We start from the raw sequence: 19155 nt of genomic DNA, 5'->3' as shown, positions 1-19155 counted from the left end.
GGATGAGGTGTCGGCAAAGCACTTTGATATCCATAGATAAAAAGCACTATGCAATATATTTTATTATTATTATTATTGGCTAGCTGGTCTCTTCTGGTTATTGAATTTGTTACGTTAGAACCTGCACTTCTCCCTCTTCCAGACATGCTGAGTGGGAATTCGTCTAGCCTGGTTCATCTACTCTAGGGCTCCAGCATTTCCGGTTTTGGAACTGTTACAAGAGAAAAAGATTTGGGACCATCCCTACCGTGGAGCCATAAAGAAAGGGAGAGTGGTTGTGACCCCCTGGAACCTGCTTCTGATCCCACCGAGAGGGATCATAACCTCTCAGCTGAAAACCCATGCCCTACTCCATTTAACTTCTGGCTGGTGCAGTCAGAGTGGTCCGTATGGGGCTGTTCAGCCTGTTGTGTCTCTCCCCTTGAGCAGCTGCCCCCTATATTTATATCTGAGTCTGGTTCTGACCAAAAGGTCTGGCTTCTCTCTGGTATTTCTATTCAAGGAGGGTCAGGTCTGCATGTGAGGAAACCTGTGGTGGCTCCAAGCTGGGAAGCGAGCACTGCTGGGTTTGTTCTGTCTCCTACCCTGAAGTTATGGATGTGGCAGTGATGGAGAAGCACCTTTAGTGGTGGGAGGAGAAGGGGTATCTTCCCTTTCCAGGCCATTGTCCTCTCCCAGCAGTGCCCGCCCTTGGGTGAGTAATGGCCTGTTGCCTGCCTGTCCCAGCCGTGCTAGGACTTTGACAGCCATAATAATAGTGATGTAATTTGCCTGTTGATTTGAGATGTGCCATAATTACTGCACGATTACAATATTCTTACACCGCCCCTTGCAGTCCCTTACACTCCCCAAGGGCTCCTCTTGCTCCGACTTACCTCACACGACCCACAGAATTTGATCTGCTCCGTCAGCATCTGTCAGATGCTCTGCCTGCCTGTCTCTCACTGATGTGATTTAGTGGTGCTCCTGCCTGGCATGCCCATGGCTTCTCAAACATCCGCCCTGACCTGTGTGACCATCTCCCATCATTCTGTCTGCCTCTAAGCTTAGTCACAGGGTGGGCCCTGCACACGACCTGTGAAAAGGATGATGTTGGAGGTGGGAGCCGTGGCTGGGTACAGTGAATGGGTTTGAATAGCCATAAGCGGGGATAGGTGAGTCGTCATGCTGCTGGTTAGAGCTCACGTTGCTTCTGGGTTGGGGTGCTGGATGGTACATGTGCTCGCTGGCTTTCGCAGCTCAGACAGCGGAAATGTTGGCTTAACTCTGTCTCCCGTCTTCTCTCGGGCTTACCTTTCCTTGTCCTCCTGGACAGAATCCTAGAGAGAACCCTGGACCCAAAAGAGAAAATTTGGACTGAGGTTGGTTCTCAGTCAGTATCAGTTTGGGGTAAATTACCCTCATCGTGCGACTTGTCCAGATTGATACAAGTCACATTGCTCTGTCACTGACATCCGTTTCAGGCCCAGTTTGCATTCGTATCTGTGCAACTGCTGAATTGGGCCCACTAACTATTTGAGCCTTGCAATCCTGGTCCACAAGGTAGCTAATTAGTCTCCAATAATCCCCCCCTTCCAATAACCTTGCAGACCCCCCCCAAACTCCTTTTTGGGTCAGGATCCCTACAATTACAACACCGTGAAATTTCAGATTTAAATAGCTGAAACCATGAAATGTATGATTTTTAAATTCCGATGACTGTGAAATTGACCAAAATGGACCATGAATTTGGTTGGGCCCTAGGCCATGGAAGGAGATAGTGTCAGAGCCAGGTGTAGAACTAGGGTAGGCACCTCAATTGAAAATGGTCAGTCCATCTCTGGAAGCTGGGCGACCTGCATAGCTGGTACGTCCAGTGCCAGGCACTCTGACCTAGAGTTTGACTAGGACCCAAATTTTCCCTCCCTGAGCCAAGCCTGAATAGCTGGGCACAAGGGATTTATGTGGGGTGGGGGAGGAGGAGTCCTCTTTTTTTCACACCCCCGAATGGCAAAGGAGCCACTCTGCTTGGGACTGTAATAATAGCTGCTGGTGTGGCCCTGCTCAGGTGGGGTGGGGGAAACAGCCTGGCCTGGTCCCCCTTGCGGCCAAGTTTGCAGAGGTGGGTTCTGTGGAGCATGGCTTCTTGGTGTGCAGGGGGCTTGGACTCCCTGTGTGTTGGAACCCCATTGGCTCCCAGGGAGGTGGGGTCCGTCACAACCACCATGGAGAAACGGGTGAAGAGAGACATGACAGACAGTTTAAAATGACCCCTCCCCTTCTTTCCAAGCAGACGGGTGGGTGGGTTTATGGCTGCACTAATGGACTGTGGGTCTGCGAGCAGGGATTGATCGCACTGTAAATTGCTGAGTTATTGTTGAATGTTGTGCCTTTTTTTTCTTACCCCCTCCCTTCACTGTGTCGTTTAAAAAAATCAATGCTAATCCCTTGGTCCCATTAGTGACTTGTACAGAGGTCACCTCCTGGCAATCTCTATCCCTCCTCTACCCCCAGACTAAGCAGGGCTTGGAAGCTGAGCCATACCTTTAAAGAAACCATCCAACAGGAGTATAAGCCAGGGATCTTCTCTGGCCATAAACTCTGGTTGGCATTGGCTGGTGCCCACCTGCCTGTTGGGTATTCCGCTGTTCTCCCGACTTCAGCCTGTCCCTCAATCCCAGCCAGACTGCAGGAATTGGTGTTTGTGACTCAGTAGGTAGCGCTGGTTCCTCTGAAGTGGTGCTGATACTATATGCCCCCAGCATGGCATCAGGGGGTGCTTTGATGCTGGAGTTGGTGTTGCTCAGACGTGGTGGTGGTGGTGGGATTCAAGACCCAGTGGCTCTAGCTGCATGAGTAGGATGCAGTAGTTTTAACCCAAGGGTTCTAGTTGTTGATTAAGGATTGACAATATGCTCATTTTGGAGATATCCTGCCTCCCAGAATTCCACCTGCATTTTCAGTTGGATATGGCCTTCCTCTTTGCTTCCTGCCCTGAGCTGTTGGGTGAGTTGTTAACAACTCTCCAACTGTCCCCAGATGCAGCCACATTTCAGTGGTACCGGCATACAAAGCCCAACACTTTCAAAAGTGACTTGATTTTGGGTGCCTCGGTTTTTCAGCGCCCAACCTGACACCCCTCAAAAGGGTCTGAGTTTTCAGAGTGCTGAGCCACCTGCCTTTTGAAAATCAGGCCTCTTCTAAGGGGTTCCAGGTTGGCCACCCACAATCACTAGTCTCTTTTGGAAAATCCTTGGCCAAGGTCTGTAATACAGCTCTGGGATCCTTCAGGATGAAGGCACCAGATAAAATGCAAAGATAAATGGCTCCTGTCCCTCTGTCTGTCCCCTACTCACAATAGGAGAGAGGCAGGTTTCTCACTATTCTCATGTTACAGTCAAAGTGCTGCAAAGTTTCATGCTTTTTCCTTTTAAATATTATATTAGAATCGGGTTATTAATAATTTTTAAAATAGAGCAGGACTCCTTTTCCGTCTGGTTTCAACAATTAAAAATAAGTGCTGACACCTCAGAAGCAGAGGCTCGCACACTCAGTTAGCAGGATGTTTTCCAACTGACGTTCACAGTAGGGAAAGGCGTGTGTGGGGGAGATGTTCAAATGGCTCTGATTGATTGCTGAGCCGGGAAACAGGCCCTGCAGACTTCCCTCTGCCTCTCCCAGCCACCGAGTCAAATGGCAAGGCTGTGTGGGAAGTGAGGAATTTCATCTCCACGTCTATAACTGAGAACATAATGCAGATCCATCTGGGAGATAAAACTGGGGAATGTGGAGCTCTGGGTGCACCTCCCATCTCCTGCTGATCGGCTCATAGTTCCCAGTGTCTTTAGGGTGGGCAGTGGCTCCTGGGATTGTCTGCTATCCTTGAAACTGCTGAGGAGTCTGGAACCCAACAGCAAGAAGGAAGGGTTCTTGGGTCTTGTGGGGGGGAGGCAGAGAGCTCAGGACTGTTTCTTCACTTGAGGAGGTTGGAGAAAGACTGTTGCCCCCCTTTTCCCTCCATGGATCTCTCCTACTCCTCACTGGTGACTTGCTGAGGCCCTGGCATCGTGACGGAGTGGGAGGCCCAAGCATCTCTGGCAGAGCCATGACAGCAGCAGGTTGTTGGCTCAGCAGTAACTACTTGGCTTAGTGTCTTTATGTCTCCTGCTCTCTTGGGTCTGTGCAAGGCTTGTCTCACAAGGAAAGGCACAGCAAGTTTTCAGGGGCTGGATCTTAGATGGAGATCAGTCTCAATAATACAATGCAAGGTATCAGCAGTGATCCTGGCATGGGTAAATCTGTATGATGACAATTGCACTTTTCATCCACAGATCTCAGTGCACTCTACAAAGGAGGTCATTATCCCCATTTTACAGATGGGAAAACTGAGGCACAGAGATGGAGACTTGCCCAAGGTCATCAGTGGCTTGTGGCAAAGCTAGGAATAGAGTCTAGGTCTCCTGAGTCCCAGTTTACTGCTCTATCCACTTCCCCCACCCCAAAGTGAATACAACGGTTGTGAGAACCAAAGGCTAATTAGGGGGAGCTAGTCAAGCTTTTAGCTTATCTGGCTGGTATCCACCCAGTTCCTTTAAGACTCTTGACCCACTTGCTTCTTGCAAGAAATGTATCTTGGTATCAATTTATCAATTTAATTATTTAATGAGTTTTAAACTAAAATCAAGAAAACATCTTGCCAAAGCTAAAATGTTATTGTTACTTACTTTGAACCAAGAATAAAGGCCAACAGCTATCAAATCAAGGTCAAATAAATGAATTAGACTCATCATGAAATAAGTTAAATCATCAAATTAATACTCAAAATAACCAATCCTTATAGATTTTTAAAGACGATTCTAAGAAAGTGGCTGTCAGTTTGGTTATAAATCCCAGCAAAAGAATTTGATCAATGTCAATCAGATCTATAACTTGGAGCTGATTAAATGTCTCAATACTGAAACCAAATTATTATCTCATGTCTGAACCACCATCTCAGAGCCAATTATAGAGCTGCCTTCTTGGAGTTCTATTCCTGTGCTGTGGCTAACCCTTTCCTCCCACCAAGAGAGCTATTAGCAATACAGACCTGAACAGAACACTTTTGAGAAGCATCACTTTGACAACTCTTGTTTGCCAGAAATTCCAGGCAACAGTTTCAAATCCCTCAGGACTTTTAAACATAGAACACACTGAAACTAATAGTTCTGTGGGACAATATCTAGGGCTGTTTTGGCCGGGAAACTTCTCCTGGGGCCTGCCCCATGTGGACTTCAGGGGTGGGCAAGTCTCTTCATCTCTGTGCCTCAGTTTTCCCATCTGTAAAATGGGGATAATGACCTCCTTTGTAGAGTGCACTGAGATCTGGATGAAAAGTGCATTGTTACACTTCCACTCCCTAACCATAGAGAATCTAACCAGACTGGGGCAACTCCCAGCTAATAAAAACAAAGGACAGCAGTGGAAAAAAGGAAAGATACTGAAGATAAATGGGGATTTGCAAACTCTTCAGCCAGCAGTCTTCTGGACTCTGAGGGTAGGAGCTGGAACTGTAGGCAAGGACCCAGACAGTACTGTTGTGCTAGAACAGCACTCCTTGCTAACAAACCTTCAGGTGTCGGGAGACTGGTGAGAGGCTGGCAGAACCTGTCAGTTCATGTCTTGACTCCTCTTCCCCAAGATGTCCGGGTCTTGGGGATTCAGAAGCATTGTCACCAGTTTCAGAAAGTTTGACATAAAAATCATATAAATATAGCGGATTGCTATGGTTTTTTCCAACAACCAATCACTCAACATTCAGCAACATTAAAAATAAGTTGACCAACTTATGATTAAAGTCATTGTTCTTTTCCCAAATGAGATAATTTACTGTAATTTTTCTATTTGGAAGTGGGCTATAAATCAAACAACTTATCTTCTGGCATTTTCATCTTGATAGAAAAAAGTTACTTTAAACCCCATCAAAATGAAACTCATTTAAAACGTGAAATATTTTAACATTTATCTAAAGTCTGTATTCCTGTATATGCTGTTTCTCACTCACAGTGGAATTATAGGAACAGGTAGTGTGGTCCAGTGGTCCATCTCATGTCAAAATATACCAAGTAAATATCCTTGAATCAAACTCTAATAAGTTCTCATGTAGACTTCTGACTTTGCCTATCTATACATTTTGATTACTATTGATAGAAATCTTTTTTGGCGGTTTGCGTGTGTACAGTGAAATCGACATTTATTGATATTTACAGAGAAAAATCCAAGCCTAAATATAAAGCATGGCCGGACTGGGTGAGAGGAGGGGTCTATATAGTCTAGCATTCTGTCTCCAACAGTGGCCAGTACCAGCTGCTTCTGAGGAAGGTGCAAGAAACCCTGCAGTACCAGTTTATGGGATAACCTGGGCCCTGGGAAAGTTCCTTCCTGATCCCTGTAAATTAGAGGTTGGCCTAAGCCCTGAAGCTGAAAGGTTGATATCCCTCCTAAAATTCTTCTGCTTTTTTAAAAAATGTTTTATAAATCTGGATAGTTTTCTTATCCATATACACAACTAATCCTTTTTGAATCCTGCTAAATTCTTGGTCTCAGTGGTATCCTGTGGCAATGAGATTCCACAAGCTAATTGTGCAATGTGTGAACAGGTGTTTCCATTGATCAATTTTGAATTTGTCACCTTTACATTTCATTGAATATCCCCTTTGTCTTATAATAAGAGAATGGGGTGAATTGAAGTTCCCAATCCACTTGTCTATCCTAGTCATCACAGCACAGGGCTGGGAGTTGGGAGATCTGGATCCATTCTTGTCTTAGACACTGACTTTCTGTGTGACTTTGGGTAAATTACTCAATCGCCATGTGCCTCAGTTTTCCCGTGTACAAAATGGCAATAATGATACTTAACAAAAGCACTTTGAGCTCTATGGGTGAAAAGTGTTACCGCATCTTTAGAGCCCTTGGAAGGGGGCTGTGTTCTGTGTAACCAAGGTTCAAATGTGGCAGACAGGCAAGATATCCAAGTAGCTCTGGTTAAAACTTTTGAAATGAGAAATTAATTTGTGAGAAATGGCCTTTTTTCAAAATCTGAAGATTTCCCTTTTTTCTTCCGTTTTCAATTTTTTGATGACATTTGAAAACTAAAAATTTACTCACTTTTTCTCACCCTTCCCCATCTTCCCCTCTCACTTCACCCTCCACCCTGCTTTTCAATAGCAAAAAGGGGGAAGGGGGAGGACAAGCAGGGAGGACAAGTAGCCCTAGAAAGCCAAACCATTGAAAATGTATAAAAATCTTTATGAAAACTTTCAAAAAAACAAGTCTTTTTTGAAACCTGTGGTATGAAAAGCTGTTTTCCATTTTTCAAGCAAGCATAGGGGGGGATGTGTGTGTGTGTGTGTATGTATGTATGTATGTGCCAGTGCAGACATATTTAGGAGTGGAGATTTAATCATGTATCCAAGGAGGTTCTCTTTTATACGCTTGGAGGAAGTATTACCTAGTAGGGAGAGCAGAGGGACTAACAATCAAGACTCCTGGGTTCTATTTCTAGTCCTCCTACTGACTCATTGAACAAACTTAATCACGTCCCTTCACCTCTCTGTGCCTTGGCTTCACCATCTGTATACAGGTTCTCTGGTTGTATTTCACTCACAGAGGTGTGGCAAAGAGATTGTGCTAGGCTTTGCCCATGCTCAAGGAGTCTGAGCTGGGCAGAGATGCCCTGGAGTCTCTAATCCCTGTGCGCTGTGCACTATAATCCACTCCAGACTGTGATGGCCTGTGGGACAAAAGGCCTGTGCTGAGCCTGGCCTTTCCTTATCCTTTCTTGGAAATTGCTGGATACCAGTCAAGACTGATGGGCTCCCTGGCAGGAGAGATGCTGCTGCCATCTTAGGAGCCTCAGTGGCACTGCAGCATAACAACCAATGGGGGAGAGAGGGGCGCTCTCCTCTCAGCCCAGCTGATCCAGTGCGGGCAGTGCTCCAGCCTAGTTCCTTACTGCTTTTAGCCAAATCCCCGCTCTGTTGGGGAGCAAAAGACTGCATGTGTCACTGCATGGATTCTGAGGGACAGCCTGGGATTTCCCATCTGCAGTACCCCAGAAGCCTTGGTTACCTGGAGATGGGGACTCTGCCCCTGCCCCCATCCCTATGGTGGCCCTTCTGGCTGGTGTGCAGAAGCGCAGTGCACTCCCAGAAACTAAGCCAGATAGAGTGTCACAGATTTATGTTACCAATTTGCCTGGGGCTTTAGGTGATTAAGCTGAGGCTGCAGGATTTTTAGGGGAGGAGATGAAAAAGCACACCAAGTGTCTGGTTTTAAAGCTTTATTATTTAAATAACAGTGGTGAGTGCTGGGTGCGCCCCACGTTACCTGGAGGAAGGAAGAAAGCGTTGGGGCCCGAGTCCTAACCCACTTTTATACTTACACACGCACAACCCAAGGCTGGCCAAGCCTGGGTGTAACGCAAGAAGAAGAGGGGGAAGGGTAGACGAGAGTGTTGTTTTGTGCACAGGCCGTTTAGGGTTTGCTGTTGATTTTTGACTTGCTTTAGTTTTTGGGATGGTTTTAAGCCCTGGGTTTTTCCGGGGGCATTTTTGTTTAGGGAATTTTTTTTGTTTGCCCCCCGTGCTCTTGGTACCAGTTTGAACCGGACTTTTGCGGCTCTCTTAGGTTTTTCAAAACACACCGGTTTTAGGGTCGAGAGGCTGTTGTTTTTTTAACTTACTGGCCTTTGCAATTTGTTTTAGTTTTGCAACCTTGTTCGGCTTAGTTTTTGTTTTTTACAAGCTTCTGGCTGTTTGGCAGCAGAGAGCTTTGTTTGTGTGTGTGGTTTTTGGGCTGCAGTTTTGTTTTTTATTTTTGAGCCTAGCTGGATTGTCGAGTTAACCTGTTTTTTAACTCAAGGGACCCCATGGGGGGGCAATTTTTATTGTGACAAGAGCACCCAACATATGGCCTCACATACCCAGTGCACCGCAGTCTCTGCCTGCAGCACCCCTTAATATTCTCCTTCTGGGCTCCCAATACAGCTCTGGGGCTGCTCCTCAGTCCCCAGCCTCTCTGCTATTTGAGCCTGGGTCCCTCTGCATAGCTCAGCCATGGTATGTCGTTCTGACCTGCAATCCACCCTACTTCTCCAATCCTGGTCTCCCAGCACAGCTCTGATCCACTTCATCCCTGGCCAACAGCCTCTCCTGCTATTCCAGTCTTGGGCTCCTTTCCACAACTCAGCTGGCGTGCCAAAGTCCTGCCCTCCTGCTAATCCAGCATGGGACCCCTCCTGAGCAGTGTCTACAAATTCATGGCCACCTCTGTGAGTTTTGTGATGTGGACAATACGAGAGCAAGCAGGTAGAGATCCCCACAGAGGTTTTATTTGGGATGCGAGAGAGGTTGTGCACCCTGGTTTCCAATGGCAAAAGGCAGAGAATTATGACAACTCTTTATATAGTGCCCAGGCCACCTTCGGGCAAGATGATAGACGTGATCCCTGTCCTGAGGAGCATCAAATCGAAATGCGCGACATAGATAGTTGAGGGGCTATAACAGAAAGCCAAGGACAGACTAGTGGTGATTAACACCGTCACAATATTATCATGTTAGTTAAATATGTCAGTGCCATGTCTTGTCTTATCTTGCTCAGGGCCAGGGCTCCCTTCTTCACGCTGCCTGGTATGTTACTCTGGAAGCAGTTGCAGTGAAATCAGTGGGCTTATGCATGGCTTAAGGTACTGCTTGCTAGGTCCCATATCAGCACTGCACTTACTTTAAACATTGGCTTAAGTGCTTTGGTAAATATGTATAGACTCAAGCATGTGCTTAGCTGAATCAGGGCCTGTGTGTGTGTGTGTGTGTGTGCGCGCACGCCCCTCATTGTGCTACCAGTTGTCTGAGGTGAGTGTTCAGGTTTATAGAGATGATGATGGAAAACCTCGCCATTGATCTTGGGGCTGCTGGTTCAACACCATAGACTTCTGGCCCATTGGAATAAGTTGTAGCTGTTTAGCTATCATGGTTGAGTTTGTTTGTCTGCTGGACAGCAGAGCAGCAGTCTGTGAGTAATAGATCATTTGAATCGCGTGACCTGCCTCTAATCCTTGATTTGATTTGAGCTTTGCTTCATGCATCCTGGTACATCAGCTCAAGCCTGGGTGCTCCATTACACATCCTCCTGGGATCATTGTAGTGTTGACTTCCCCATCCCCTATCCCACACACAGGGGAGTCGGAGGTTAAAGCTGGCAGCTCCGATTAACCCCCCACGTGCTTATTATTATGCACTGTCTCTGAGTCCTTTAAAAGAAAGCATGCCCATTCTGTTCTGCTTAATAACTGCACAGTAATTAGCTTCACAATTCTGCTACTATACTTATAATAGCCACCATTAACGTTATGGGGGTTTAGGCAGTAATGGCTTACAGAGTAATTAATGAGCAAGAGGTTTTATTGCTACCTTTATTTTTAGATTGTGTTTTACGGGCCATCTCTGCCAAATGCCAAAATCTCAAATGAAACGTCTTCCAGCGACGTCCCCTGCTCCCCTTTTCCCAGTTCTCCCCAATAACCAAACCTGGACTCATCAGGAACTACTTGTTTGATAGCCAATTATTTATATTTCCTGCGTGTTGTCCAGTAATTAAAGCAATGTGCTGGGCATTGGGGCTGTTTGCAACTCTGTTACTGACTTGCTGTGTGACCTTGGGCAAATCTCTTAACTGCTATGTGCCTCGGTTATCCCGTTTATAAAATGGGAATAATAGTGCTTCTCTAGAGCAGCAGGTGTTGTGAAGCTCAGTTTGCTAATGTTTATGAAGTGCTTTTGAGATCCTTGGATAAATGATACTATTGAAAGGGAAGAATTTATTCTCATCTCATCTTCTGGACTAATGCTGGATCTTTGGGCTTAAAGCTTACATCTCTGGGCTCCTTCCAGTCGTGCTGAGTTGCAGCATTTTAGTGCCAAAGTTGTATGATGTAGTGTGATGTTCAACTCCACTGAAGTTTATGGGTCAGTTCCTATTGTGCAGCTCCCACTGAAACCAAGGGGAGTTTTACTAGTGAAACTGGCCCATTTGCAGTTACACCAATCCATGAATGTGGCCCCTGGAAATTAGAACTGGGAATTACCTTCTAATTTGCCTAATTCATCCCCAAAGTCATTTTCCATACAAGACAGGAGACTCAAAAAAGTCAGTGTAACTTAAAATGTTATTTGGTGGCAGGGAATTCAGCTCACGTTTGGCCCCAAATACAAGTTTTGTAAGAAAAGTTATCTTTCAAACTGTCCTGTGAATAGACGTGGTTTGAGTGGAATATAGTGGCTAGCACTGTACGGTGTACCTTCTGGGCCAAAATCCTGTCTGTAACGGTGGCCAGAACCCTGCAATGTCACTTATGGGGTAACCTGACCCCAGGGCAAGTTCCTTTCTGACTCCTAGTTGTTGAACGTTTGGTTCATGCCCTGAAGGATTAGGGTTTGTATCACTTTCAAAGTTGTTTGTTTTTGTTTTTAAAGATATGTATGATTGTAATTCTGGCTCATCCTGTTATCCAGATAAATATCCAGTCAGTTTTTCAGTCCTGCCAAGCTCTTGGTTTCACTGATGTCTTGCAGCAATAAGTAATTTGAATATTTACATAAATTCAGTTAAAATGTTTTTATATTAATTTCCTATAAACATTCCCCCATGCAAACCAGGAAACCCAAACACAACAGCATGAGGGCTGTGCATGAAAAAGGGATGGTGAAACTGACTATAAGCCAGATTGCAAATCAAAGCAGCCTTGTTTCAGAAGTTAACAAGTGACACAACTGATGTCAGGTAAACTCAATATTAAAAAAAAAAAAAAATTCTTTCAGTGTTTGTTTATCCTTCAGTATTGAAATGTACTGACTGTGCACTGCTGCTCCCTACTGGATGGAATAAGAACTACTCCACTGTGTGTCATAGTCATGCTTGCAGTGAATCAAAATGCATTTCTGGGAAAGAGAGGCTTTTCAGCCTAAAAGAAATTTTTTGCAAAAAAAAAAAAAAAGGCAATTTTTTTGTTTCGTTCTGAGTTGAATATTTGTTTTGTTTCAGTTTTCAAAAACCAAAAGAGCAATATTTTCTCTTCATTTTTCACAGTAAAGCTGGACCAGAGGTGCCCTTCCCTAGATCTAGCTACCCAAGCAGAGCAGTGGTGCATTCTCCTTGCTCTGCAGCTATCCGATTCTAGGTTGACCATTTCTTCGCTATCCTCTGGTCCTGTTATGCCCTTTTCAGCCTGCATTATTGTGGTGGTGCCTAGAAATCTCAATCAAGGATCAGGGCCCCATTGTGACAGGTACTGTCCTGACAAGAGACCAAGGAAGAGGGTATCCACTCCTGAGAGCGAGCAATCTAGGTTTCAGATGGGAGGCAGCAGGTTGGCAAAACAGACAAACGAGGTGAGGAGGATTTGGGAGTGAGGTACTGATGAAATGAACAGTTGAGCAGGAAAACAGCTGTGCTCTACCTGGTTCCTTAATTCATGCCAGACAAAGGTGACTAGTTGGCATTGCAGTAGAGAGAGGTCTCAGGGCGGGGTTTAAAAGAGGCTAAGGTAGAAACTTTATGAATTTGGGTGGAATTTTTTCCATGTATGGTGGGGGGTCAGGATGGGAGAAAACAGAGGGGATTGAGGGGGAGGGGTGGACAAGTGGATGATTGTGGCCAGCATCATTGGTCTCATATAAGAAGCCTCCTTTCCATAGTTTCATAAAGTTCCAAAAGTTTCATAAGCTATTGTTCCAGCCATGCTAAAATAGGGTGGCTGCTGACACATCCAGGTACTTCCAGAATGGCATGACTTCACACGTCATGCTGGCAGGGTGGGGTGGGGTGCTCTGCAAAATGGGGACCTCTGTGTTCTGTGCGTGTGAGGTCATGCCAGCGGGGGTGGAGCAGCATGTTCTGATACTGGACAAAACCATTCTGGTCCCGGACAGGGAGAACTGTTAACAAAAACAGGACTGCCTAGCTTAACACCAGACAAAGGGCCTGCCTATGCTAGAAACGTGTCTCTGTGAGGAAGAGGAGTGTAACTCACAGGGAAGGAAAGGTCTTGTGATGAGAACATTAGACACAGCTAAGGGGCACTGACTATCTAAATTTGCATGGGGTCCCAGAGGCCTTTATGGCTTGACAGGAGCTCTGGATTCCAAGGGAGTTGAGGATTATTAGGGAAGGAAGTGTTTCCGTGGCAGAGTGCCTGTGAACTCTCTGCCCTCTGCTGCCATTGGGGGAATGAGGGCAAGCCAAACCCACCAGCTATCCCCCCTGGGCTGCATTGACCTCTGGCAGCTGGAGAGCCGGAGTGGTAGACAGTTGACACGGGAGCAGTTAAGTACTCTGCAGCCAGTTATAGGGAATCAATGCTGAATAAGGCCATGCAGAAATAGCTGGCACGTGCTCTCCTCTGTGTCAATGGGAGGGAAATCAGTACAGCGTCCCACTCCCTTTCCTGCCCTCTGTATGGATTGCAGGGTTTGTCTGTCCTTGGGTAGGATGCTGGTGAATTGGCTCCGGAGCAGCAAGTGGAGAAAGCATTGTAGGTACATCCACAGTGCATCTGGGATGTGCGATTCCCAGCTCAGGTAGACACATACATGCACTAGTAGCTCATTAACTTCCAGGTACGTACGTGGGCAGCTAGCTCAAGCAGAGCCACCTGCTCTGGGAAATACACCTCCCTGCTTCCATATAGATGCACCTTCTAAGGCTAGAGCACTGAATTCTGAGGTGCCTGCCCTGGGTCAGAAGCATGCACTGTGCACCATCCATTGTGATCTTTTGCCAGCTGCTGTACATCCGCTCTCAGAAGCTCCTTAGCGTGTCCGTTTCTCCTCCCACTTTCCAATGGTACCAGCTGTTTCTCGGTGCATTCACAGCATAGGTACTCTACTGAGCAAAGAGTTCGGTCCCTTTAGAGCTGCATGCCACAAGAGCTGTCCATTGTATACATCCCACGGAGAGACTTTAAGGTTGTATTTCGATGAGCAGATGCTATGGCTATGTAAGCGGGTGCAGGTTTTAGGGTAAATGACCCCAGAGCTCTCTGCCCTGTGTTCAGGAAACCACCAGGGCAAGAGGATGAGGCCAGCTGTGATAAGACTTGATCTCCCCAAGGTGCTGTGTGCACGGGGGGACTGCCATGACCCAGTCTGGCTTAGGAGCCAGCCTCTGTTTGTGTGAAAGGGAGATCCTTGCTGGCAAGGAGCCTCCCTTTGTCTCTGGTGTATGTTGTCTGGACAAAGCTGCTCTCTGGTGCTGAGAAATCTAAGCTGAAGGAGCAACTAGGAGTGTGTTTGGCCACACAAAGCGCCTCCTGGACTCCACCTTGGAACTGGGTTGTGAAAACCTTTTCCTGTTAGTTTACGATGATGGGGCAATGGGAAGCTTGGTTCCAATAGATGAGATCCTCTACCACTGGCTGCAGCTTTCCTGATCCTTCATAGGCCCCTCGAGTGTTGTTGGGGTCTGTCCTTTTCCTAATATAGCTGCTACCGGGGTAGGTGGCGACTCTGATTATACAGAATGCGTCCTGTGATAAGAGGCTTGAATGAGGCCTGGTGTGTGTGCCAGGAGCCCTCAGAAGGGCATGGTACTTGGGCAGTATGGACCTGCAGATCAGACCCTATTGTTGAGGACCCTACAAGGTCTTTGGAATGTACAATAGCACGTATCCCACCAATGAGAAATCTTTGGATGTGCAGTTTATAGCTTTCATATAAGCATCTGTAGATACCCTGATATCCCAGCACAGTGTGTGTGTTTGGGGGGGAGGGAGGGGAGACGGGGGACTCCCCTTCAACCTAAGAAGTGAGCAAAGTGAGGGCTCCAGAGTACAATGAAGGAGAAAAAGACAAATCAGTCAGAGGTTTTGCTAAGTAGGCAACTATTTTCCTGAACCCAGTGCAACTCGCCCTGTATCAGATCCTCCCCCGCCTTTGGCCAGGGTATTCCCTGGGTGCCCCTTGTCACCTGCAATGCAGGGGTTTGTGTGGCTGGCTAAGGCATTCCCCCCTCCTCCCCCCCCAGGGAACGAGTGCACTAAACCACTTTCTGTGTTTGCAAACTGTCCAGCCTGCGTGTGCCGGCTAAGTGCTGTACACCGCTTGCCAAGATAACACCCAGATAAAATACAGTCTGCTTAAAACCTGTGTGTGCTTCTATTGAATCAGACTAAGCCAGTGTGGCAGCTTAATATACTCCAGTCCTGGCAGTTCAGAGAGGAAAGAAATGAATGCAGAGCAAGTCTGCAGGAGGACAGGAGACCAGAGTCTGGGGAATAGGTTCCTCCAGGTGGTAGAAATGGGAGTGGGAGGGGTTAGGAGATTTGCACTGGGGTTGTTATAGTGATACATGGAGTGCAGAGTAACCATGTCATTGCAGCAACCTCCCCAATAGCATTTGAATGAAGATCTCCCATCAGATGGGGGTAGCACTGGATTCTTTGCCACGCCCTCCACCTGGCAGAGAGCAGCACAGTTCAGTGGTCAGAGCACAGGACTGGGAGCCAGCTTCTGCATTCTAAGCCTGCCTCTACCGCTGGTTTACATATCGGGCAAGTCACTTAATCATTCTGGGTCTCTGCTTCCCTGCCTGTACAATGGGAGCAGCACCTCGAGCGGGCTCCGGAGGCTTGCTTAGTGACAAGAGATGCTCTGGAGACGTAAAGGGCTAGTTATTGTCCCCTCCCACTGGCTAGGGTACTCCTGGATTTCTTTCTTCTGTGCAAAGCTGGGAACAGATACCATTCGGGGGTGGGGAAGGTTGGCCTTTTTCTCACTGACCGGGCCCTGCTGCTTGGGTCATTTGCAGTTTGCCGGTAGCAAAGCAGATTGAAAATCTGCAGAGGTCAGAATGTGATGTGGCTGTTTACAGCTCATGGAGGCTGATGTATTGCTGCAGGGCTCCTGCGGGGGAGCAAGAGGCTAATGCAGGCCACAATGGCAGGGGCTGTGTGCTGGATATGCTCTGGGATCCATACACACGGCTATTTGCCTAGAGCTCATGCCCGGGTGCCCATTTCTCACCTGGGGGAGGGCTCAGCGGCACTACACTATCTTCTTGCAAGCCGGAGCTTGCTTGGCTGCTCTGGGACACTGGAAATGCAAAGCCCTGAACACCCAGACAGCTCTTCTCCTGCCTCCCTGGCAGCTCCTCGAGGGCTTGTTAGCACCAGGGTGTCTCCCTGAAGGGCAGCTGTTCCCAGAGCTTCTCTCTGCCTATTCTCCTTTGCTTTGTGTTTCAGGCTTCCTTCCTGATGGGTCCCTGAAGCTCCCACCAGTGGCTCTGGCAACACCCCGTGAAAGCACTCCCTGCGTGGCCTCCAGCCTGTGCAGCTGTTGCATCTCCGAACCTACTTCTGCAATGGGTGGGTTGTAAGCGCTGGTAAGACCTGCGAGCCGTGTCGCCTTTGCTGCTCTCTCTCTCTGTCCTTGTTCCTTCTTGCCCATTTATTTCTGTTCTCCATGTGCTCTGCTGTTCTGTCTCTGGGGTTTTCGCTGTCAGGTAATGAGGAGCTGTGGGTCCAGTCAGTCTTGGAGATGCCGAAGAGAAGAGACATCCTGGCTATCGTGCTGATAGTTCTGCCTTGGACGCTGTTAATCACCGTCTGGCACCAGAGCACCATTGCTCCGCTGCTTGCAGTGCACAAGGGTGAGAGAAACTGACCAGCCCATGCCACATCCCCATGTCTCATTCCATCCCTTTCATGACAACCATGCTCATATCTCCACTTGTGGACCATGCTCAGGCAGCAGCCTCCCCTGCTCTCTTACAGGGAAAGCCCAGAGCTTGGGGGGGGTTCTTCCTAAGCTTCAGATCCTGTGGCTTGGAAGCTGGGCAGTTTAATGTTGGGACTGGATAGCTCCCGTGGTCATAAATATACGGTCTCTAAGACCGAGCCTTGAAAGAAGATGTGGACCACTGGCTGTTTCTCTTACTCACAGGAAGCCATCCGTGTGTGTCTTACTCTAGAGGGGAAAGAGGAAATCCCTTCTGATGGTCCCTGCAGAAGTTCATCCTGTAGAAGTTAATGACGCATTTTGCAATAAAAACAGTAGCCGAAGCAATGCTGACAAATGCAACAGAAAATATCTCCCAGGGCCACCAAACAAGCTGGGTAAAGAGCAGTGGACTTGAAGTGGGAGGCTGGGTAGTGCATTCCAGAGTCAAGGGCCTGGGGAGAGGGAGCTCAGGACTTCCTGCTCGTCTCCCCATCTGGATCAGAACTTCAGGAGAGAGGCAGCCTCTAAATTACCTAGCACCCAAGCCATAGAATCAAATTCCGGTCTGGAGTAACCAAGATCAGATGTGGGTGGATGGTTCTGAGGTGGTGAAGTTTTGCTCTGTTTTCAGAGAGGTAGCAATGTCCAAGGAGCACAAGCAGCATCGGGAAGACGCCACCTCGCCCAGGACACTTGCCAGTATGCCTTCTCTGCCTTTTCCCTGGGCCCCACTGTCTCCTGGGTTCCATGATGGAAAGGAGTACTGGTGTATTTGTAGGGAGGAAGCTAAGCTCTGTTTCCCCATCTCTTGCCCATGCTCTAAACTCTCTTCCCCTTACCTCTCACTGTCCACCAGGTCCCCTTCTCCCCTCTCAATTTGGTGTGGCTTTGCCTTACTCTCTACCTGTAGTCTGATGTGCTATTTAAATCTGGCAGCAGCTCCAAGGCCTTTTGAGTGGCTTCACCTCTTCCCCTAGATGAACTGTAGGAGAAGGGCGCCTCTGTATGACTCTGCCACACAATTGGCTCAGGAGAGCTCTGAGAGAAGTTATAGTCTCCTTCTCCTGCCCCCCCTCCCCCTGAGAGGGGCAAGAGCTTGCCCCCCAAGCCTGGAGGAGTGCAGTGCAACAAAGAGGAGAATGCTGGAATTGAAAGGCGAGTGTGTTGATGCTATTAAAGGAAAATGGAGTCCTGTCTCCCCACCCCTCCAGGCTCAGCTCAGTGCCCTGGAAGGGAGGAGACACTTCTATGAATGAACGGTGACCTGCAAAGTAGAAGGGTGGCCTTGAGGGTGTGGCACAGGACTGGGAGTGGGTCTTGTTTCTCAGCCCCCTCTGACTCACCGGTACACCCTGGGCAAAACGCTTCCAGGCTCTGTACCTCAGTTTCCCCATCTGTACAATGGGGATGAAGACATTGGCTTGCCTGAGAAGGGTGTTGTCAGAAAAAATCCATTCATATTTGTAAAGCAGCTTTGAGAGACTTGAGTGGGAGGTGCCAGAGATAAGAAGAGCAAATTAGTGTTGGCCAGCATGGTATGTGAGGAGTGGAAGTGCCAGAGGATTTAAAGCTAAGGTTTTGACCCACAGGGTGATGACTAACGATCCCATGTGTCCTGGCCAAGTTCCACTCTAATTATGTTCAGCCTCTGTGCTATCAAATACATTTCACAGTTTATTCAGGGTGTGAATTGCTTCCCGTGTTTCAGAATTCTACACTGCTGGGCTATGCACAGTGGAGGCAGTTTATCTTAGAAAGGGCCTGATCCTGGCAGGCACTGAACACCCTACCCGCCCATCAGTTTTCACTGCAGCTGGGGATGATCAGATACTTGACATATTGGGTCTTAAGTCACTTGTGGTGTTTACCCCAGCATCCAGCTTGATGGGTGATGCAGAATAACATAGAAGGATATGCCAAGAATGTAGGAATTGTTCTAGTGGGTCAGACTTATGGTTCATCTACTCCTGTATCGTTTTGTCCTCTGGTACTAGCCACTATTGGGAAATGTCAAAAAACCCCATATTACACTATTATCGCATGCCCTGCAGACAATGGTTGGCCTATATCCTGGACCATAAGTGTTGATATTCTCATTCAGTTTGATCATCCCTAGTGCAATTGTAGATTATGCTCTTAATGGTACTGATGGCAGGGCTGCAGTTCCCTGGAAATGGCAAACATATGAGTAGACTTGGAAGGATTTCATTTTTATTGATAAACGTCAATTTTGTCGTGCACACACAGACGAAATGTTTCCATCCATAATCATCAAAATTTACAGACAGGCAAAGTAAGAAAAATGCTGCTTGAGAAATTGTTCGTTTGATTTAAGGATGTTTACTTTGTGTATTATGATGTGATGCCGACAATATGTATTTTAACGGTTATAAAGCTTTGCTGTTTTGAATCTCAACATTTACTGTCC

At 47.3% G+C, this 19155-nt stretch overlaps 1 protein-coding gene across 4 annotated transcripts in view; it reads left to right on the top strand.

The window, feature by feature from the left end:
- Positions 1 to 19155, top strand: part of B3GAT1 (beta-1,3-glucuronyltransferase 1) — a 52333-nt gene that overhangs the window by 16066 nt on the left and 17112 nt on the right. Inside the window, exons 2-3 of one of the 4 annotated variants that reach the window (XM_034754739.1) lie at positions 16250 to 16372; positions 16510 to 16656. In XM_034754739.1, coding sequence (XP_034610630.1) covers positions 16369 to 16372; positions 16510 to 16656 — 151 coding nt within the window. In that variant the 5' untranslated portion in view covers positions 16250 to 16368. Of the gene's footprint in view, positions 1 to 16249; positions 16390 to 16494; positions 16657 to 19155 lie in introns of those variants that run through there. The other 3 variants (XM_034754740.1, XM_034754742.1, XM_034754738.1) reach the window with 3 other exon arrangements.

Source organism: Trachemys scripta, chromosome 21 (assembly GCF_013100865.1).
Source record: "Trachemys scripta elegans isolate TJP31775 chromosome 21, CAS_Tse_1.0, whole genome shotgun sequence".
Taxonomy (NCBI): Eukaryota; Metazoa; Chordata; order Testudines; family Emydidae; genus Trachemys; species Trachemys scripta.
The sequence above is the reverse complement of the archived record's forward strand: the minus strand, read 5'-3'. Positions and strand labels throughout refer to the sequence as shown.